Here is a 21,994-nt window from a genome sequence, read left to right as displayed (position 1 = left end):
ACGAGATGACGCGTAGTCAGGATTGTGGGGAGCAACCACGGAACAGCGCTCTCACCTCTCACCTCGTGCTGTATACATAGACCTTTGGCCTTTGGCCTTAGCCATATACTTGTGTCCGTGTTGTGTATGTATGAATACAGAGAGCATATATATGTATACCTCAGCACTTGACTTTACAATTCAACTAGCACACAGTGTATACATGAATTTCTAACCTGACATCAGTGTTGTTCGTGTTATTCAACGTTCATGCAGCACATATTCTCAAACATTTCCCCAATAACATATGATTCATTAGTGAAATTATCTAATAAAATGAAGTTACGTAGTATCTCGTGTGTCAAATGACAGCATCCGAACGTAGAGCATACTTGTTTGTTATCATGTAACTTTCAAATTAAACGTTTCGATGAAGTAACAGAGGAGTCAATGGATATCCACGATAGCGTAAATAGATTGACATACATCGGTGCGGCAGGATAAGTTTTTCTCGTAATCTATACAAAGACAGATTCCATTAAAAAGGTATTTTATGAAGTACAAAGAGCAAATTGACAAAGTATAGATCTGAATTGAACACAGATGATCTATCTGATCATCACTATGTGCGAAGACGTTCACATTAGAGAGCAACGACAACTTTTACAAATTTTACGGACCACCGTCGAAGGATTGTTAGTCGACGGTGTTTTAAACGTATGGAATGTTTACGGTGGTTTAAATCGACTACACCACATAATGGAGCGGATATTTAAACATGGCTGTCGAATATTTAATCGAAATGTAAGATTACATCTTCGTTTGTTTATTTCGATATATCGTCGCAAGTATTGAATCGTTTATCTTGGTTCTCTATTAATTATGTTCTTCATTTCTTTTTGCGTTCTGAAAAAGTTTTATATCACAGTACACATTGTAAGTATCCAGTGCTGTTATCAGTAGCATTGTTTTCTTTTATTTCTTTTCATTCAAGATATCCTGTTTTTTCTGCTTTGTAAAACTAATATTAACATCACTGCTGTGCGATAACTGTTAGAATGATAATAACTAGGAATTCTATTGCGCAATGCTGACATTGAGCAAAGTCAAAGGAAAATGAAAAAAGTTTGTTCATTTTTTAAGGGAGAACCGGACTGTTGGATTTTTATTCAGGGATTAAATTGGCTACAACCTTCTTTAGCAGTCTCGCCTGTTTTATCAGAAGTCAAAGATTATCTTTCCAATTTACCGGCGAGAATAACATCACAAAAAGATATGTTATGGCTGTATAAAAGGTATACGTAACAATGAATGAATATGTTAAGATGTAAGAAATATTGTATGTCGTAACTAGACTGCGGATTTTATGCATTTACGACAAAAATGGGTACGTATGCTTTAAAGTATCAAACACGTTCCAGCTCAATAAGATAATTAGAAGAGAAGTTTGGAGTTTCTATTTGGCTCCTGTGTCTTGCAATTGATGCAAAACTTTTTTATTTTGCATAAAGATCCGCAGTCTAGTAACTCATATGATTCATAACTCATAACTCATATGATTTTACATATAAATTTATGCAACGTGATTTTAAAATTATGATAATGCAGCTTGGAGAGTCACACTTTGTCGCATAAGCTTTCCTGGCTTTTATCCGACAAGGAACATTTACTCTCTTGTTTCGAACCATGGGCATTTTTGTGTCAAGAGAATTTGGCCGAAGCCACACTGTTATGTTTGAGAGCGGTCGAACGAAATCAACCGATGCTGCTGATAGATATCGACCCATTTTTAGTAAGTCTCTTGGACAATATTACATATTTACAATACAATATTACCAAAATTCTTTATTTACATATAATTGATTTTAGTTCCTACCTTCTTGGATTTCTCCTAAAGCAAGTCCTAAGAGGCATCGGCGTTCCTCTTCGTATCCAATTAACTTTTCTACTACAAATTTCAGTGTGGCAAGAGACAGAAACATTCACCTTGACAATTGTCAGTTAGATTCACTGAGAATATCAGAAAGTCCGATAGCGCAACAAGGTGATATTAAGCCTGATGAAAACTACCATAAGACAGATCTGAATATACCTTTAAAAACTTGGAATAGTCTCTCTGCCCTAACTAAAGGCTATACAATTTCAGGTACAAATTCTGCCTCTTCGTTAACTGTTACAGATGCTAGTTCTCATAAAAGTATTGAATCTCAGACATGTAAAGTCGAATTGTCGAGGCTAATTAACGTGAATTATGCTGAATTAAAGCAATCTACCTCCACTGTCGCAGAAGACAAACTATCTGCAAGACCTAGAACTCCTTTAAGAAAAACGAAAAATAGGAATAAGATGAAACATAGTCAGACAGCTAGAAAATCCAGCGAGGACTCTGACACAACGAACGACGAATCGTTAACAAACACCGTGACAGAATATCGTATTCCATCTCCTACGTCGAACGAGATTGACATAGAGAATTCTACAAGAAATTCCACAGGAATCGAGGTCCTTCATAAACCGAGAAGGAAAAATTCCTTTTTGCCTGGATCGGCGCCTGAATTTACCAGTCCGTGGAGTTTAGAGATCGAAGGTCTGAAGGACATTAGAACGCCGAAGAAAAGTTTCATGGAAGATGGTGGTAGTAGCGTTCAACCAATGGCCATCGGATATTTTCCACGTCCAGCGGAAGGCCAGAGTTTAACCAGCTTTTTAGCATCCGCACAATTTTCTAGAGCGAACGCCGAATTGGATAGAGAAAATGCACATTTCAGCGTATCCGAAGCCGTGATAGCTGCCATCGAACAAGTGAAATGCAACAGGCAATGGTGTCTCGTGGAAGAAGCTGTTGACGAAAGTGATGAGGAAATAAACAGTTTAAAGCAAAGAATACGATTAAGGCGTCGACAACGACAAGAGGAACGGAGTAAAGGAAGAACATGGACTCGCGAATTACTAAGCGACGGAAAGACGGATACAACGACAACCGATCAAAGCGTCAGCCCTTTGTCGACCTCGTTTGATACTTCGTCTGAAGATATTTTTACAGACGAAATAGAAGATGTAGAGATGAACGACGAACGAAATGCGTCGAAATTGAAAAATGCTGGGATTTCGATCTCCATGGCATCACTGTACTCCGATGCAGATTTGTACCAATCGTCTCCTTCACATGGAACAGAGTCTACGTTAACTGAAAGTACTATGTCAGCGGAAGGTGTAGCTTTGTCGCTGATTAGTAAATTTAGTGAGAAACAATTGCCTAGAGCAAGCGAATTACAGTGGCTGGTTTCCGAGGAAGAAGCACCGCAGAGATTGTTGCCGTTGCCTAAAAGTTGGCCTGTTAGTCCAGAGGAGATGGAGAGTTCAGAAAAGATTTCGTTACGTGGCACCACGGAATGGGCTCCGCCGAGGCCACAAATTATTTTCACACCGCATCCTCCGCCAGTGTAAGTTTAAAAAGATAATTCTTTTTGCATAAAAATCAGCAGTCAAACCGTCACACTGAATTCAGTAATTGAATGAATTTTAATATGTAGGTGGCGAACTCTCATTGCCAAACAGAATTACAGGTGCGCAGGCTGTGGAATGAAAGTTGCAGTAAAATATGCAAACAAATTTCGTTATTGCGAATATTTAGGTAGATATTTCTGTACCGGTTGTCATACTAACCAAGTGGCGCTAATACCAGGAAAGATTTTATCGAAATGGGATTTCAATAGGTGCAATCAGTTTTTATTAAAATACACGATCTATATAATCGCATAATATCTTTCTGATCGTGATTTGTTCCCGTAGATATCCTGTATCGAACTTTTCATACAGACTATTAGACCAGATGGCCTTAGATCCATTGTTTCAAGTAAACGATTTAAGTCCGTCACTTTACAGACGCATCAAACAATTAGACAAAATGAGATTATTCCGTACGCAATTATTTTTCTTTAAGGATTTCTTATTTACCTGTCGTTTCGCAACAAGGTATGAATTTGTTAGATTATTATTTCGGTGGTCTTTCAATGTTTCTGTACTTGCATTTTGTTTCCTTTTTAGTATTCAAGAAGTATTGAAGAAAGAACCAAATTATATAATAAGCGATCCCCATGTATATTCCATCCAGGATCTGGTACATGTTAAATATGGCTCTTTGCCTATGAGATTAAACGGATTAGTTCAGGTTTGCAATATGCACATTCTAGAGTGCGAGGTAAATAGTGAATATTAGGAATAATATATTGGTGTTGCGGTATTTTTAATACAAACAAAGTATCATTTCAGTTGTGCCAAGCTAGGGGATTCGTGTGCGAACTATGTTGCTCCAAAGATGTTATATTTCCATGGGAGTTATCAAAAGTTTTTAGGTGCGAAATGTGTGGTGCATGTTTCCATAATGAGTGCAAGCAGAACTTTAAGAAAGCAGATTGTCCACGTTGCATTCGTTTGCACTACAGACGAATATCAAGGGACGAGAAATTTTGACACACGGTCATGTTGTCTTATATCGTGCGTTTACATATAGGATTTGAATTGATTCTTTGAAGAATGGTAAGTTGTGCCGTCGATTCCAAAAGGCTATATTTTTTAAAGCTACAGGCATATATCTAAGTTTTTATTTGCTATATTATTATCCGAGACTTGTTAGTACAGATTGTATATTCTTTCAATTTTTTTTTGGAAAATTTAATATATGTATTTCTATTTATGGAGTCTTCGAATCTGTAATCGTTCAAACTATTTAAATTTTTGAGACACAGTATTCTCTGGAAGTGAAAGCTTATTTACTGCATAGATGATTTTCGAACGTAGCAAAGACTGAACAAATGTGATATTTAAATGAAATTATAACTTACTCAAGTATTTCAATACTGCGTGTTCTATTGTTACGTATTTATTCGTTTAAAATGTTACGTAATATATGGTTATGAAAGAAAAAATGAAGGATAAAAATTACATTGTTATTTGTTTATCAAATTTTGACATTCAAACATAGTTTAATCGAATAGTAGAAAGTAAAATGAATTGTTATTCTCGTCTTGCATTTAACTTTTATTTGTTCAGTCATGAATTTTAATCTGATAATCCTTCCTCAATGTAAATAACGCGTTGTAAGTAAAAAATAAGTCAGAAGAGTATTACCTTTATATTTAACAAACGGCTAAGTAGTCATGGATGCGGATGTCTGTTTCCTCCTTATAATTAAAAACGTGTATTGTTTATTTATAAACATTGTTAATATGAACGAAATTTATAATAAAATGTTCTTGAAAAAGATTATACATTCTGAGAGAAATTATTTTTTTATTTTAAAAACTCGAGTTGTATTTTAGAGTAATGATTTCGCAAAAGAATTGTGCACAGTATATTAAAAATCATCGTTTGATTTTTATTAAATTACATTTTGCTTACAATGGTTCACATACACACGTCTTACAAAATAGTAGGTATTAGTACATTGACTGACAGTAAAAAAATATATTATTACATTATATGTACACCACCTAATTCGAATAAGTCTTAGAGCTGTATAATATGCTTAACGGTATGGCTTTCATTCCAAAGAAATTGCTTAAAATTTTTCCTAATCGGTTTCGAAAATATGTACACTTCAATAATTGTGATAAGTATATGTACAAATGAAGATATACATCTATAATTTTCTCGAATCGATAATAGCCCTAATCTTTCTAAAATAACTATCTCGTTAGTGTTACAAATACGTGAGAGAATTTGAGTGTGTTTGATTGCATCCAAGATTTTTGAATACATTCGTATCACAGGTGGTACTTTTATTAAAGAAAGAACTATATCTTGTACATTAATCAGTACGATGATGTATTAATAACTATGGCCTGAGTCAGAGGTTTTAAAAAATAGATCTACTTTCGCATTTGATTAACACGTGTCCTGAATTTGATTTATGGCAATAAATAGAATCTCGGAAATGAAGAGTAAATGGCGAGAAATTGACTTCTTCTGCTAAATATATGTACTTACATTTATTAATTTCATGAAACTCGTAAAAAAAGATAAATTAATTGTTTTCAATTCTCTTAAGTCAAGTAGCAAAGGAAGCAGTCTCTCTCCTTCGTTTCTTCCTTCCTCCTTTTCTCTTTCACACTGCTAATTTTCACCCGCACAATGATTTAAAAGAAATTGAGTGACGGTACCTTATGTAGTTAACTTAGAAGCATACAGTATCTTCCATCAGTCTATAAAGTGCAACAACAATGCATAACAATACGCCACACCCTCTCCTCACGGCTTCGTTAAAAACGGAAACGCCGCATAAATTTCATAGTATTCATTCGTATTGTGTATACATGTATCAATTTAATTTAAGGCAATGAAATTGTCTCAAAAAAAAAAAAAATACTTAGCAGTATAGTATAGGGAGAGAAAAGAAATTAAAAGATTAAAATTACTTAATCCTTTTCATGCATATAAAATAACGCTTTAGAAATACCAATTTCTTTATCAGAATGCAGAGTATAAAAGCGTGGCGCTAAAATAAATTTCTCAACAAAAAAAAAATTAATATAACTTACAAATACTGGTATTGTAGAATAATATACAGATTACGAAAGTTGTATAAATAACTAGAAAAAAAATAGAAAAAAAGGGGAGAAAAAAAATGAAAACAAAATTCTATTACTCATCTGTCCTTTTGGGTGTCGTATAAAGTTCAAACTGAGCTTCACAGTCACTTGAATTTATATGGTTTATAGACAATCGATAATTTAAATTTTTTCATGTTGATTTCATTTTTAAACAAACTGCGGTCATGGTGGTTTTGCATATTCATGCTTGGCGACCATCTTTATTCCTTTATAAATTTCGTTGTCGACCATATTTTTTTTCTTAAATTAATTATATATCTAGAGTATCTTTTAATGGCAGCTTTGCTACTTCGAAGAATATCCTAAAACGTAAGGAGAGGAAAAAAAAAGAGGTCAGAAATGTTCGAAGCTAACTTAATTCCTGATCCTGTAAGTCTAATAAATAAGAGTAACGTAATATTTTTCAACTTACTTATGACTATACTTGTTGCGCACTGTTGTCAGAGCTTCTTTATGTTTCCTACGTAATCCTTCGTTTAAGAGATGTACTATATCTCTTATGTCGTCAACCTTATAACTACTGTAATATTCTAAGGTTGGAGTCCATCCTCCTAGATCTTTCATTTGGAACGCGAGTAGAAGTGCGGCGGCAGCCATTTTACTATCACTGAACATTATCGTCGAATAATCCATTAGCGAGTACTCCAAAATATATCGTGCTAGAGTTAAAGTTGGCATCGAAACTTTCGCGCACTGTGAAAGTAACATTGCAATTACGATCTTTGAAATATAGAAAAAACCATATAAGAGTAAATAACAAAAAAAATAACATACCCTAGCATATCGTCTAAGGAATCTATAAGAAAGAGGAATACCAAGATCAAAATCTATTATTTTCAACACGCTCATTTCCATCCTAATCAATTCTCTTTGTGTGTAAGCACCATCACATATGTACAAAAAGTCCTCGATCATTGGTGGTATTCTTTCCTGGAAAAAATCCGAAAAAATCACGTGGTGATTATAACAAGAAACTAAAAATATTAAAAATATGTTTGTGATACTTACATCATATTTACTCGCTATGAAAAGACTTGCTGCTCCTAACAATTGCAATGTTTCTTTTCCAACTGTTACTTTTGTCAGGTACAGATCAACCAGTTTCACAGCCAGGTACAGGGTTTCGTGATTTAGTTCGAAAGACTCTTGAACCTCTACCATCCAATCTACTAATAAGGCTCTCATCCATCGTGAAAGACACACTTGTTTGTCCATGTAATCTTTAATAGGGAACAAATGTTCTCTCCTTCGTAAGTACTCGAAGATATCTAAAGCATAGTGAGAGACTTGAAACGGATCCAGCCAATTCTCCGCATCGAAATCCCATTGTACACCTTCGGGCAGAACTCTCTCAGGCACAGCATCTAAACGAGCAGCTATTGATACCACTTTGGACTTCGCAGGTACCGAAGATTCACTTTCTTTCTCAGTTTCATTAGTCTGTAGAAAACATTGATTAGTATATTTTAAACATTATACATTGTTATCTTTACCTCAACCACTACCTTGATCGAGGAATAACATTAGAGATTGCTCACCTGCACATTACTTCTGCGTGCTTTCTTCTCAGAGTCTTCTCCAATATCCTCTAACGCGCTTACATACAAGGAACTATCCTCTGATTTCTCTAAGTCTAAACTACGTCTAACATTAACAATTTTACTAGGTATTTCAACTTTTTCGACGTCTTTCTTCACCGACTTTACGCGTGGCGCTATCTTTGGCTTCAGAGGTACTACCTCGGGTTTAGCGACTGTCTTTTCAAGTGTTCGAATCGAACTTGTCTGAGTATAAGCTTTTGTTTGAGTGACAACTGCTGTTACCGCTTTCTTAACAGCTTTCTTTGGGTCTTGCTGATGCGCTCCCAATGTTTTTCCAATGGCCTATTAAAAAAGTAAAAGGGATATTAGAAAAATAATTTTAAATCATGAGTGATTATGAGTAACTGTGTTGATAATAAATTCTATGATAACATACATTAGTAATGTTTCCTAATGCGGATCTTTTCGCAGTTTTTTCCTTTTGTGGGGACGATTCGGCTTTCCTTTTAACACGGGACTCTTTACCAATGATTGGCTGCTTGGGTAAAATATTGCTCAAAACGGAATTTTGACTCCTCGTTGTTATTCCTTTCCTCGTTGCCATATTGGCATTGGTTTGGGCATTTAATACTTTCGACGGTGCCATTCTCAGTAATGATTAAAAATATAAAATTACGGTTTTCCCCTATGCAAAGAAAACTACAGATTAATTGTGGGCATTATTGTGGTTTTCAAAGAAACGCACATCGAATTAATTAAACAGAATATATTCCACAGAAATAATATTAGAAAATAGTCCAACGAAAACAATTTATAATAAAATATACAAGTAGCGACAAAACAAAAACGATGGTCGCGAGAAGGATTTTTCACAAGTATAGAAATTTTCAAAATTACAGAATGTTGGGCCTTAAATCCTTCTTGCAAACCTTGTTTTTATGTAAAATGATATTCAAAGTTTCAGCCAAATCGGGCGCGACCGATTTTCGGAGGTACAGCCCAATAAGCAACGTACACAAACTTATCCAGTTAATTCACGATTCACAGATTCCACATGAGGAACAGCGAGTAAATAAACAGTGAACGAACGTTATGGTTGAACGATGTACTTTCGCGAGATAAATGAAAATTTCCTTAAAGACGTTCTGCACTTCTAATAATATTATATCGAAGCCCTATGATATTCGAAATCAATACAGAATAAACGATTACAAGTTCGGGATGTTTCGTATACGTGGCCAACCACCAGTTACGAGGACCACGCGACTTTGAAACGAGTTATCTATCGAGTTTCTTCACTCCCACGTCCGCCAGCGTGATTTTATCGTACACCGTTAATCCGCCGATCGTTTGAGAGGAAAATCGAGATCGCATTCGTTGATAAATCGCGAGAATTTTGTCAGTTTCATTGTGCACGGGCGCGACTGTTAAACTGGATCCATGGCGCAGCGCGTTCACAGGAGGGGAAAACGCGGGAACGTAAGTCAAGGACACACCGTTAGAAAACATACGAAAAAACAATTTCTTCGTTAAAATAGAAATCACACGTGCAATCGAAATTCGTGGCGTCAAATACAAGGGACGCTGATGAAACGGGCGATAAGTAAAAAGTTTGCCACGGCATCCATTGAAGTGAGCAAGCAATCACGAAAACAAACTATGTATTTATTCACTGATTTACAGACGAAATATTTCTACAAAATCTACAAGAATCAGCGACAAATAAGTGATTCTGATTTACCTGTTACCGTTGAGATTATTTGGCGTGCTCTGGTACGTTAACTCATTTATTATGAAATGATTGTGTCACTAGTTCGTTACTACTATGTCCGTTCGCTTCAGCAGAGCAACTGAAGTTGATGCTTGTTCAAAATATCACAGTTACCATTAGCCTTCTCTCCGATTGGCTGCCTACTATTCGGACGGACCAATGGCAAGCCTTGCAACTGTTAGTGTACCACCTATCGGTCAGACGTGGAATCAGACGTTTTACTTCGTTTATTCAAAGCATGTTGTTGTTGTTTCTTTCATATCTCGGTTTTAAACAATGTTTTAAGAGTATGTAAAAATTTTAAAAATTGAAGTACATTTAACAATATATTGATATACACGCAGTAATTATATTGTTTGTTATTATTATTCAATCTTAAGAATTTAGTTGCACATTAATTAATTTAACCTAAAATTTTGTTTATTGAACATCTCTCTATTTACATATTTGAATATTCGTATCGTATAAACATTTATAAATAGCTCGATCAAAGAAATTCAGATGACTGTCCGGATACTGTTGCGACAAAAATAGTTTGATTGTGCAAATAGAATATGTAAAAATATTTGATATTTGTAAGAAATATTCAAGTTTTGTTAATTGTATACAAGTAAATGTTCCCGTAAAGATTATCTACGATTATTGTTTCAGGGAATTCGTACGTTACTCGATTCGTTAGATCACGGTATCATACGCAAATGGGCTACGACAATGATTATGTTTCAATAAACAATTAACCTTTGCCCCCCGTATTTAATCGTTTCTCCAAAAGCGAAAGAGTAGTATGCTCGAAACCCGAGCCGGAAGCTTGTAGAATTGGCTGTGCAACAACGAATAACTCTATGTATCGTTTCTATCCGTTAGTGACTCGTTAAAACACAGTAAATATGATTCTCGTTAACATATTGTAAGGGTTTATCACATACCCAATAGTTACTGTATGCTCGCTTCGTACGTGTGTGTCGATGTGTCTCGCATTTTAGGGTTTCCGTCGGATTCGTTCGTGATTTTCATACAAACAATCGAAAATGCAAAGTGAACGTCTAGTAGTCAAGTACATAAAAGTGAATAACTGTTTTGCCTATTTGCCGGACACCTGGTTACGAAGACTGGAGACAAAGGTTGGTGTTATACGTTATACGTCTCGAAATATTTCGTTCGGCTATATACATGCATGATATACTTACATACGTACATGCACTGTACACATACATTTCTACATATATAGAACCACGTATTATAACGAAACGGTAGATAGAATAACTGATATGCTAGTGGGGACAGAAAACAGGTTACAGCTGACAGAGAATTTTTCAATATACGAGTAGCCGTGCCTTCTGAGAGATGGCGCAATCTATTCTTTGCGGTGGGCGATAGATGTCTGCTAGATTTTTACTTTATCGACATATGTAGAGAACGATATAATTGTGCAAGTTGCAAAGAGTTTTTTTAATTTTTCAAAAATATGGTTATATTCCCTGAAGTTTCCCTTTGAAAACGATGTTGATTTGAAAAGGACGCGTGCACCCCCGTGTCAGCCAGTGCCAGGTAGAGACAGGTAGAGACGAGTCGAGCGCACCGCTATTACGGTCAATTGTTTACGTTTACGTCGCGGGTCACAAAAGAATATCAGCAGACCGTATACGACTAAATGACTCTATTTATACCTCGAGAACAATTTAGTAACCACTTTAGGTCAACACCTTTTTGTTTAAAACTTGAATACCCTGAAACCCTCACTGGTTTGAAGGGAATAAAATCATAAACCTCGTTGGGTTTTATAGATCATGCCAAAAGCTTCGATATTCCTAAAATCGATAGTAAAAGCGTTAGTAGGTCCAGAGTGGTTATTAATATTGTTTTCAAGGTATAAATAAGGTCTTTTAGTCGTATACGGTCTGCAGGTATTCTTTTGGGATCAGCAGTATGAATAACTGACCGTAATAACGGTGCACTCGACCGCCTCTACCTGCCACGGGGGTGTGCACCGCGCGAAGCTATATAACTTTAAATTACTCCAGCCCCTCATAAGAGATAAAAATTCCTAAGCGAGGCCCGTTTTCGGCTGGACCACAACATATTTCGTTTAGAGCAAAATGTAATAAAAGAAAATGTTGCAGGAGAATGTAATCGAGATAGAGCACAAAGGTAAAATATACTATGCGTCGTGCAACATGAGCGCAAGCCCAAACGAAGTGTTATGTCTTGGTACAAGTTTTGCACGAAGTTTGGGCATCGATGAAGGGGATGAAGTGTTTATTTCTTCTTTGAAAAATGTGCCACACTTGACGAGAGTCGATGTCGTACCTCGTACTTTGGATGACAGAGAGATCTTGGTATAGTAGACAAAAGATATATGCGATTTCCCGATGCGCTGATTAAGAATTCGAGATTGAATTGAGGATTACTTTGTAGGAATTACAAATAGAAAAGGTGCAGTCTATGTTGCTCAGTCAGATCAGAGTGGTGGGCAAGGGTCAACCAATTGTTGCATGGGTATCAAAGTTCTCTTCGGTATCGTTCATCGTAGGCAAGTTGAAAATTCATGTTTTCTCATAAATTGAAGTACATTATTTTTCCGATGAAAATTTCACATCGCTGTTAATTCCTGACCTCGTAGACCTCTTAGAGCCAAATGCCAGGTACGGGAAGCTCGAGCAGCTAACAGAAATCCACGTAGCAGACGTTGCGGCGAGTAAACCTGCAGAGGTTGTGACCAAAGAGGCTAAACAGCCAGGCAGTATAGCGAACGATCTACTGACCACCCTCAGAAGATTCGTATCGTCTGCAAATAGATCCGCTGATAAGACATCGCGAGAACCAGCTAGAACCTCCGAGCTGCTTCAAAGTTTTCGTAAAAGAAAGAAACTGACCATATACCGCGTTCTTCCCATACCAAAAAAGGTGATCGAAGGGAACTCTATCGAAATTGGCAGTGCTCCTTACCACGTATTCGTTTCGCGAAAATCCGCACCGAAATTCGATGGTGCCTTTGCGATTTGCCGCGCGAAGAAGCTACCAGAAAAGAAACAGCACGCGAACGTGACCAACACAAGTTTTCTTACCAAAGACGAGTCTGCTGTACCTGAACTGACTCAAGAACTGATCGTCAGATTATTCATCCTCGAAGATTCGCTCTGTTTCAATGTTAATCTTCATCATAATAGTTTATACGTGTCGGACAGCGTGAGGCTTACTTTGGGTTTGAGGATAGGAGCTAAAGTGAGCTTATGCCATGTGGAGTCTCCTCAGCAAGTGGCCCCATCCTCGATTGAATTGTTCTCCTGGAGGGACTCGGTGAGCACCGAGAATTTCGAAAGTTATGTTAAGACTCGTTCCACTGGGCAAGGGTTGTTAGTTAATTCGTGTGCTGCGGTGGTCCTCGATAACGGCGATCGATGTATCGTGAAAGTATCGCCGAAGAATTGCGCTTTTGCGATAATCGACGAGACTGTTTTGAATGGACTGCATGTGCATTCGAGATCTCTGGCTGAGAAAAGCCATCTTCGAGTTTCGGAGAAGTTGGACCAGGAGAATCACAGGCTGGGCCAAATCTCTACTGGGTAATTGTTTGTTTCTCTTTATTGGAAATCAGTTTCGAACTCGTTCAGCTTTAGAAAATTTACCGACCAAAAGATTATGTTTCAGGCACACGAGGAACATTTTGTCGGAATGTCAACTCGCGCTCGATTTTAGTCTCGGTTTGCGAACGCGGCTAGATTTCGATTATGATCGGGAGAACATTTTGATTTCTGGCGATGTTGGTTCTGGCAAAACGACCATTTGCAAACTGCTTCGCGAATATTTGGAGAACGAGCCGTACTATGTGCATACTCAGATGATAGACTGTAGATCCTTGAAAGGTGAGCAAAAGGGATATGTATCTTCATATCTAAACTGACTTCGCTTCATCGTCTAATGAATGTAAATTTTCTTAGGAAAAAAGGCTGAGATGTTGCAAAAGATTTTAATAACTGCACTGCACGAGAGTGCCTACTATCAGCCTTCAGTGATATTTCTGGATGATCTAGAATGCATCACGAACGCGTCCACGAACGATGAGGAGAACACTCCGGACGCCATTAACGCGGCCAGGTATTTCTGCGCTATTTTCGAGATAAAGCACGCAAGGAAATGAAAAATTTAAAAAACCGTTTATTATCAGGATTTCAGACATGTTGATTAGCACGGTGTCACAGTATCAGGAAACATGTTACATATCAATCGTCGCGACGTGCGCTGGAGTGAATAGGATTGGCCAGAAATTAAGACCAGCCAAGGGATGTCACTTTTTCAGAACAGTTTTGTCGATACCGAATCTCGAAAAGGTAATATAATATTAATAAATCAATATTCCCCATAGTTATCCGACGCTTCACTCCATCTTTGTTGGAAGGAGATAAATCGGGTGAATCGCCGCACAGTGGTCCGGTAGTTCGCTTTTCGTGGCCAAAACTATTGTAGCGTTATTTCAAGGTTTAATGTTATATTATCATATTATAGGTCGTTAGATTCGTCTTGATACCAGTTAGAATATTATGAAGTAAAAAATACATATCAATATTTAAAACATTGAGGTGACCTTCATTTCTTATAAAAAAAAAGAGATTTTTCTTTAACTTTTTGTATTGAACTTTGTAGAAAAGTGAATACTGATTAACTTTCGTTGGAAACATTTTCTTGTCAGATCATCGGAAATATTTGAAAAATCTTGTGAACAATTCTCACAATGCATACTATTTTCTAGAAATCGCGGAAGAGTAGCTAAGATTGAATTCTTCGTAGGAATTATACGAAATCTAGTAATGAGAGGTTTTCGGGGTCTCTGTGACTGGAGCAGAGAAAACATATATGTACATACAAGCTACTATGCAAGATTCAAGTGGAACTGCGTATCCAGGCGTCGAATAATCGCGGGCTCGTATTTGTTAAAATCCATTTATAGTTCAAGATTGCGAGAGATTGCAATTAAAATTTACATGATCTTCTTAGTAAATGTTCAAGCTTTCATATAAAACAAGTCCGATGCTTAGCGGTCTTAAGCGTTTTTGTATAATTCTTTTCAAAGTTTGAAATGCTATTAATTTACGCTATTCGTGTATGGACTAAACAATGCTTAAAAATGGATTAAATATTTGAGAAATGCGTTTACTAACATATATAAAGCCATCATTAAAATCTATTTTCTGATATTCGATGATTAAAATCTAAAACGTTTTATTTTACTTTAAATTTTCTAAAATAAATAATATTTTGGATTTGGGAGCTTTGAAGGTTTGTTACTTTATAGGAAGACAAATTTTTGCAATGTATTAAAGTTGACAAATTGAATTTTGGCCACGAAAACAGGATCTCCAGACCACTGTGCGCCGTTTAACTAAGGGTAACGCGTCAGGGCACCGCGAGGTCAAACTCGTGTCAGACAGATTAGCGGAATTGCGAACAGTCTGCTGCGTTATTATACGATTCCTGTTCAGCGGTGTAACCCGTGCACTCTAATCAGGTGGATAGAATCGATATTTTGCAAGTAATGCTCGGAGACAAGTTGTACGTGCCTGGAGACGTGAATTGGGATTACTATGGAAACAAGACCGAGGGATGGATGGCTCAAGATCTGATTGATCTTGCGGAGAAAGCTGTGTTCGCTGCTTGGAAGCGCCATGGTAGGAAAGTCCCTAATTGCTTTCGTTTGCATCCGCTGCTAATCACCGGCGGAACCTAATTCTTAAACCAAACACCAGTAGCGACTAATTGCGTTTATTAGGAATGTACTCGAAAGCGTTTGAACATTTGCAACATTCGGCATGTGTAGTATACGTATATTAAACTAAAAGATTCCATCCATTTATGGTAGTGCCATAAATGCAATAAACGTATGGAGGACCTCTGCCTGACAACGAACGCTTTCGTGTATGCACAGAAATGTAAAATAGAATTTCCAACTATTTCGAGGCTCACAGTAGTCAATTGACACTTTATCATGGCAATACGTTGCGTGGGTCTGTGTGCCTGTTCGACTGCTGACAATCGTATCATTGTTGATTCGCCGGGAATAAAAAGGATCCTCGAAGCCGCCCGTCGTTATCACGGAAGAGGACGTGTCAATTGCCCTGAAGAATTGTACGCCGATGTCTTTGCAAGGCATACAATTGTACAAAGGCGAGGGCCACATTTGGTCGGATATCGGGGGCCTCTCGGAAGTGAAAAAGTCCCTCACAGAGATTCTACAGTGGCCATTGAAGTATCCAGAGGTATTCAAAAATGCTCCCGTCAAGCTTCAAAATGGCGTACTGCTGTACGGAATGCCCGGTACTGGGAAAACCATGCTGGCCAAGGCGATCGCCAACGAGTGCGGCGTGAATTTAATCAGCGTCAAGGTATAATTACAAATTACCATTTCTTGATGTTCCATTAAGTATAAAATTAATGATGATTTCAGGGTCCAGAGCTGCTCTCGAAATACATCGGTGTGAGTGAGGAATCGGTGAGAAATGTATTCGAAAGGTATTAATGAAATTAACTAACGTTTTCAATGGTTTACTAAAATTATAGAAATTAACGTATCTTTTTAATGCTTAGAGCCCTTCGGGCGAAACCTTGCGTTCTATTTTTCGACGAGTTCGACAGTCTTGCTCCCAGGTGAGTCTACTGTACAAAATAGCCTGTACATCTTTTTAATTACTTGGAATTAATTGTAGACGAGGTCACGACAGCACCGGCGTGACAGACAGAGTGGTGAATCAATTGTTAACTCAAATGGACGGGGTAGAGGATAGAGAAGGTGTAGCGGTCGTGGCAGCATCATCGAGGCCAGATTTATTAGATCCAGCTCTACTGAGACCTGGACGTCTTGACAAGGCTTTGTACTGTCCCCTGCCAGACGAGGTAGATTTTAATCCAAAATGAATGACGTCGCATCGATGACAACAATGATTTAACTATGCAAATATCGATACAGGTCGAAAGAGAAGAGATTTTAACAGCATTGTGCAAAACGCAGAACATAAATACAGTTGGATTAGATTTGAAGGAGCTGTCGGCGATTACTTCCGGTTTCACGGGGGCAGATTTAAACGCGGTGGTCACTCAAGCCAGATTCTCAGCTTTCGAAGACGCAGTTGCCGAGACTCCCGTAAGTGAAATCATTTAATCTAAGTAAATACTATAATGGACATCCGTTCACCGGTACAGTAAAAACGGAGTACTAAATACATTAATAAAGGTGCACTTTCGAAGCCTACTTTGAAGGCTCACTTTCGGTGAAACAGTGTTTGTCTCGTCGAGAATAAATTCGCCGAAAAAATGACGACGTAACGAGGAAGCCCTGCTCCAGTTTAGCTCCTCGACAAAAGCGAAGGAATCCGAATGCCTGGTCTATGTTCGGGTTCCGGCGGTTGATCAAGATACCGGGCCAGAAGAAAAAAAGGAAAGGAACGAATCAGCCGGTGAATACTCCTAGAAAACCTCTCCCCCGTTGCTAACGATCGTTTCGTTTTGTTGGCGGTCCCGTCGTATCTCTCCCCGGCGCAATAATGAAAAGCATTTTAGCGCGACTCCGGCCGAGAATCATTTGTAGGGAGCTTCCGAAGTAAGATAGTGCGTAATGATGATAATATCGTTAGGTGTATACCCCCCGTCTCCTATGTATATAGAGTGGCTGGGGCTAGGTGGGGAGCGGCGGGTAGGTGGCGCGATATAACTGAGGAAACGTAGACCAGGTTTATTAGCGCACGCTGCCGAGAGCGCCAGCCATCCCCCATCTCGCTCCACTTCATCCTGGCCTACGCCTCGCTGAACGTCGAGGGGGTTATTATCTTATGCGTTATAATGATACACGGTTTAAGGCCTGCAGCGGTCCTGCAAAATCGAAAGGCTCACACCGTTGCCGTCTTGTAACATTTTACCGACTCGAAGACGTCTCCTGATCAAGAAACGATCGGAGAAACGTTTACCACATGCTAGAATTTACAAGAGAAGACAATACAGTAATGCCTCGGTATATGTAACGAAATGTATCCCCTTCAACAGGCCAGAAACATTTTTCTAGATTTCTCAATTTTATTACTGCACGAAGTATTTGCTTTCGTTAAAACAGAACAAACTAAATGAAATGAAATTTAAGTTAATTACGGATCGTTTCGCGATAAAACGAAATTTCTCATTGTGATCGATCAGACGCGTACAACGGCCGATTGCACAGCGTATACGGGGGGCGAGTAGAGGTTCAGGGACTATTAATTAACTTCCTACTGAGAAAACGAAGTTACGCCGGCACTTACCTACCGGAAGAACACGAATATCCAAACTGTGCGTCTAATTAGCGAGCGAGCTTCCTGAGCGCGTCGCATTTGGAGAGGAACGCGTCCCCGCGTTGATAAGCGATAATACCTATATAGGATGGGTCGACTTGCCGGAGTGTTTCTCGCTTAGAGCGACGATTAATGTCTTCGTCCTTTCAATTTGATCGTAGGATGGAAAAATCGAGGCTGAGGATATCAAGGTTTCTCAAGAGCATCTCGTCGAGTCTGTTCGATCGACTCATCCGTCGTTGTCTAGCGCTGAGAAAAATAAGTATGCGAGAATGTGAGTTTCTTTCATTTATCATTACTGGACTGCGGAGTTTTATGCAAAAAAATCTATTTTCGTTATTTCTGTTGTAGTTACGTCAGGTTCTCGAAGAAGGACAATTTCATCGAAGATATGGTGAAGAATCAAAGAGCTACTTTGGCGTGACACAATTTTGTAAACTAGTTTGGCTGGATTTCAGAATAACACACTATAATTCTCATGAAATTATCTTCATTATTATGGTTTTTCATTTCTCGACAGAATGTCGCTCGATGTTCGAATCCGGACCACAGTGCGCCGTCAAGAAAGAAGAACACGAGCCCAGTCTTATTCTAATTTTCATTTTATCACGGATGCATGTAGCTGCAGATCTCGCGAGCAGTAAAGTTCGAAGGAAGAGGGGTTGGCGGGTGGTAAAAGGTGGTCGGGGGTAAAAGGGGGCGGCACTTTTCCTCGTTTAGCCGAGTATAAGCGTAATCCGGATGCCTGCGTCTCTCAAGAAACTCATGGTAGACGGGGGCCAGAGGGCGGCGCGGCGTTCCACGCCAGGCGAAGCTTAACAGCACGGGCATAGCGGCACAGAACTTTTCGTATTAATAATCGGTATAATAATTAGTATTTTCATGCGCGACTTAGCAGGAAGGACGCGAGGTTCTCGCGAGGTTTCGCGAGGTTTCGCATTGGCGCGTCCGCGCGCGCGCAAAACCCACACCGCAGGGTGAGAGAGGAGAGCCGAGCAGCGAGGCTCTGAACTTCGGTGGATCTTGATTTTAAGTTCGGGCGAAGGAGGCGCATATTTCACCCCGCTAATGTCCCGCCAGATAAACTACAATATTAGCTGCCTTCGCCCGTGATTTAATTTAACTTTGCCCCGGCGCGACATCCGCCTCTAGCTTTCGGCTGCCTCAGCCTGGTTTAACCGGCGCTGCAACCACCCCCCGACCGCCCACCGCTGTCGACATGTGTTTCTGGTTTACAGTTTTGAGGGTTGGATAAGCAGATCCAACCCCGGCTACCCGAATTATTAGGTTATCGAGAGATAAGAGTCCCACACACCCCTTTTCTAAGTAACATTTAAAGCCCCAAGGATCTTCCCTTCGAAGCTGTTTGCCTTTGATTGCTTAACTACTCCGTTAAGCAAGCTTTTATTTCAGCGTACACGAGTTCATTTTTAATGACAACAGCCTGGAAGCTGCACGAACTTTTTTGGCTACCTGATCTCGCTTCTCACTGAAAATAAATTCTGTCTGGCAATCGTAAATCTGAAGGTGATGTAACTCGCGGGAACTTTATTAATTAAAACAAGAGCCATTAGATTCTATGTATTTTGGAGAACGGGAGTCAAGTTTATCTATTCCGTCATCGTGAACGTCCAGAATCCTGGGCTGATGAATCCCTCGAGGCGCATCAGAAACAGAAAGATTGAAAAATTATTTTTCAGAAGAAGAGCAATTTGTGCTTCGATGACACAGTGGACACAAAGTACCCCGGGTAGCGCGAGGGTTAAGCGCGTCGCTGGAAACAATCGCGGTCAGGTCAGAACGCCTCGGAAACCGTCGACAATCAATCGTAGAACAAGAGCCGGCCGTAAGAAAAGCGGAAGCGAAAATGGCGAGCCGCCGTAACAGCCCTGGGTCTGCTTAGCATAAAAATGGCCAATTATCCGGCTAACAAGCAGGCCGAGGCGACGAAAACCCCGGAGAAACCTGAGGGGGTGTGCCGGCTGGTCCTAACTCCGTTACCGCCTCGCCTTCTGAAGAAGATTAGTTAGCGTAAATGCCGTCGGTTGTAGCATTTTTATTCCTGATTACCGTTTCTCGTCCTGCTAATCTCGTTACCTTGACATTTGAAAACTTGACTGCGACGTCTCACCGGCGCGCTCTCGTTCCGCCACTTTTCTCCGACGATGAAGAACGAGAACCTGGAGGAAAAGAGGCTGCAGAGACGGAAGAGGAGAGGAACGAGGACGACCAAGGGAGAAAAGCATCACTCTCCCGCGTTCGAAGGATACACGACAATGCCGCCATGATTTCCGCCGGACTGAATGCCAGCCTAATTCTTCTGGGAATAATCGCGAGTGCAAGTTTGTTTGCCTCGACGCGTTTACCTCTGTTGCCGTTCCTCAACGCGCCGGCGACGTCTTCAACTTCGATCGGATAATGGCGGACGAAGATAGAGGATTTAACTCTCGTATGGTCTACCCATATGTTCTAACATAGGTCCATTTGCTATTTTATTTGTGTTCACGCCCGCGGTTGATCGTGAACGATCGCTCGGGCTTTGTTGTAATTTGCACTGCGGGGTGCCCGCTAAGGATTTCTCGAAGGATCACCTTCCAACTTAGAAGGACTAAAGGCAAAGCAAAAGTACTATACATATACGACTATATGTATTTACACTATGTACACGAGTTGAGAGCGAGACTGTTGCTATGGTTACTAGTGGAAAAAGATCTAAGATGTTGACTAAGCGAAGTCTAAGATGTAGTTGGTTGCAGTCTAACTGGGGGACCGAGAGTTCGCATATTTATCACTCTTGGTCCTCCCCACCTCTACAGGGTTTCATCTCTACTTTTTCGGTGATTTAGGGGTGGACGGAACTAAAACTAGGTGCTCGAAGCGGTCCCAAAGAATATTTGGGACCAAACTTTGGGTTTTCCAGCCATCTGGAAAACATGTGCGCCGCAGTTTCAATCAGCGAGCCGCGCTGACCCTGAGAGACGATTATTTTAACCGTTTTACGATAAGGGGCTGCGTCGAGGATATCCAGGTATGGACGGCAATTTCAATAAGTTAATGGCGCTGACAGGTCCAACGACGTAGCCGAACTACAAAAGTCGTACCGGGCCCACTGCACAATAACGATATCCCTACCATAAAACGAACCCCACGTAGGCCGCTACAATTCGAATGATTTAAAATTCGTTCCTTTAATCGACGTTATAATCGTTTATAATTATTTCAGCGGCCTCGCTAACCTATTCCTTAGGTTTTGAATTGTACATATTTCAATCGGTGCGCTCTTTCCCCATTTTCTTCGTTTCCTTTCTCTGTACATCGCGGTTCGTACAAGATAAGGCAGTAACGGTGGTCGGTGCCACGGTAAGGCGATTACCGAATCACGGGAATGCATTTCTCTGGACAAAGTGTGGGGCTGCCTTTGTGGCGGAAGCCTTATAGAAGAAAAGGATCTGATCGAGCACCTTCCTGCTCCACAAAAATCTGCTGAAAAAATTCGCTATTTAGCTTGACTGGTTGAATAGTTCTTTTTTCAATTATTTTTGTGTGAAATGGAATTTTATTAGGACTGCTGAAAGATTAAAGGAACAATTGTTGCGATAAATTTTGTTCTCCCGGTTTTGGTTTCACTGACTAAATTATTTTGCTTTTTTGAACTTTCTGGGGATTCGTCAACGCGTTAAGGATGTTCTGGAGGTATATAGAAACGCAACAAAATTTTTGAAAATTTGACAAGATATAATTCTTACTAAATTAATGCAATTACCAAAGTTTGGGTTCGATTCA

The 21,994-nt window shown here is 39.3% G+C and overlaps 3 protein-coding genes across 6 annotated transcripts; 2 read left to right on the top strand and 1 right to left on the bottom strand.

The window, feature by feature from the left end:
* The first annotated feature begins 95 nt into the window (after positions 1-95).
* Rubicon (run domain Beclin-1-interacting and cysteine-rich domain-containing protein rubicon) lies at positions 96-5,249 on the top strand. Of its 2 annotated transcripts, XM_076435992.1 has the most exons (9): positions 96-783; positions 1,123-1,274; positions 1,588-1,771; positions 1,849-2,023; positions 2,126-3,422; positions 3,513-3,695; positions 3,772-3,954; positions 4,027-4,180; positions 4,252-5,249. In XM_076435992.1, the coding sequence occupies exons 1-9, from the start codon at positions 583-585 to the stop codon at positions 4,450-4,452; spliced, it is 2,730 nt and encodes a 909-aa protein (XP_076292107.1). In that variant the 5' UTR covers positions 96-582; the 3' UTR covers positions 4,453-5,249. The 2 variants fall into 2 exon arrangements, with proteins under 2 accessions (XP_076292107.1, XP_076292106.1); XM_076435991.1 differs by having other exon boundaries at positions 1,849-3,422.
* On the bottom strand, positions 5,168-10,969 carry Cycb3 (cyclin B3). 2 transcript variants are annotated; one of them, XM_076435996.1, is made up of 8 exons: positions 10,829-10,969; positions 9,873-10,092; positions 8,568-8,816; positions 8,129-8,473; positions 7,599-8,030; positions 7,365-7,520; positions 7,003-7,283; positions 5,168-6,892 (listed from the first exon to the last, which is right to left on the bottom strand). In XM_076435996.1, exons 3-8 carry the CDS (start codon positions 8,775-8,777, stop codon positions 6,841-6,843), a joined length of 1,476 nt encoding a protein of 491 aa, XP_076292111.1. In that variant the 5' UTR covers positions 8,778-8,816; positions 9,873-10,092; positions 10,829-10,969; the 3' UTR covers positions 5,168-6,840. The 2 variants fall into 2 exon arrangements, with proteins under 2 accessions (XP_076292111.1, XP_076292112.1); XM_076435997.1 differs by lacking the exons at positions 9,873-10,092; positions 10,829-10,969 and adding an exon at positions 9,147-9,856.
* Positions 10,224-18,783, top strand: Pex1 (peroxisomal biogenesis factor 1). Of its 2 annotated transcripts, none has more exons than XM_076435990.1 (17): positions 10,224-10,477; positions 10,554-10,783; positions 10,886-11,023; positions 12,023-12,238; positions 12,318-12,432; positions 12,523-13,465; positions 13,551-13,765; positions 13,841-13,997; positions 14,068-14,230; positions 15,406-15,565; positions 15,963-16,279; positions 16,342-16,406; positions 16,482-16,541; positions 16,601-16,787; positions 16,861-17,034; positions 18,373-18,485; positions 18,563-18,783. In XM_076435990.1, exons 3-17 carry the CDS (start codon positions 10,931-10,933, stop codon positions 18,633-18,635), a joined length of 3,051 nt encoding a protein of 1,016 aa, XP_076292105.1. In that variant the 5' UTR covers positions 10,224-10,477; positions 10,554-10,783; positions 10,886-10,930; the 3' UTR covers positions 18,636-18,783. The 2 variants fall into 2 exon arrangements, with proteins under 2 accessions (XP_076292105.1, XP_076292104.1); XM_076435989.1 differs by having other exon boundaries at positions 10,554-10,809.
* The last annotated feature ends 3,211 nt before the right edge of the window (positions 18,784-21,994 follow it).

This window comes from Lasioglossum baleicum, chromosome 12 (genome assembly GCF_051020765.1).
Source record: "Lasioglossum baleicum chromosome 12, iyLasBale1, whole genome shotgun sequence".
Lineage (NCBI taxonomy): Eukaryota > Metazoa > Arthropoda > Insecta > Hymenoptera > Halictidae > Lasioglossum > Lasioglossum baleicum.
This window is presented reverse-complemented; position numbering and strand designations above follow the sequence as displayed.

Coding starts and splice junctions, on each gene's coding strand:
- Rubicon (XM_076435991.1), top strand. CDS start 583: ATGATCTATCTGATCATCACTATGTGCGAAGACGTTCACATTAGAGAG. Junction 784..1,122: donor GTCGAATATTTAATCGAAAT/GTAAGATTACAT, acceptor TCATTTTTTAAG/GGAGAACCGGACTGTTGGAT. Junction 1,275..1,587: donor ATGTTATGGCTGTATAAAAG/GTATACGTAACA, acceptor ATGATAATGCAG/CTTGGAGAGTCACACTTTGT.
- Cycb3 (XM_076435996.1), bottom strand. CDS start 8,777: ATGGCACCGTCGAAAGTATTAAATGCCCAAACCAATGCCAATATGGCA. Junction 8,031..8,128: donor CACGCAGAAGTAATGTGCAG/GTGAGCAATCTC, acceptor TGTTTTCTACAG/ACTAATGAAACTGAGAAAGA. Junction 7,284..7,364: donor TCCTTAGACGATATGCTAGG/GTATGTTATTTT, acceptor TTACTTTCACAG/TGCGCGAAAGTTTCGATGCC.
- Pex1 (XM_076435990.1), top strand. CDS start 10,931: ATGCAAAGTGAACGTCTAGTAGTCAAGTACATAAAAGTGAATAACTGT. Junction 14,231..15,405: donor CGATACCGAATCTCGAAAAG/GTAATATAATAT, acceptor CACTCTAATCAG/GTGGATAGAATCGATATTTT. Junction 16,280..16,341: donor TGAATTTAATCAGCGTCAAG/GTATAATTACAA, acceptor TGATGATTTCAG/GGTCCAGAGCTGCTCTCGAA.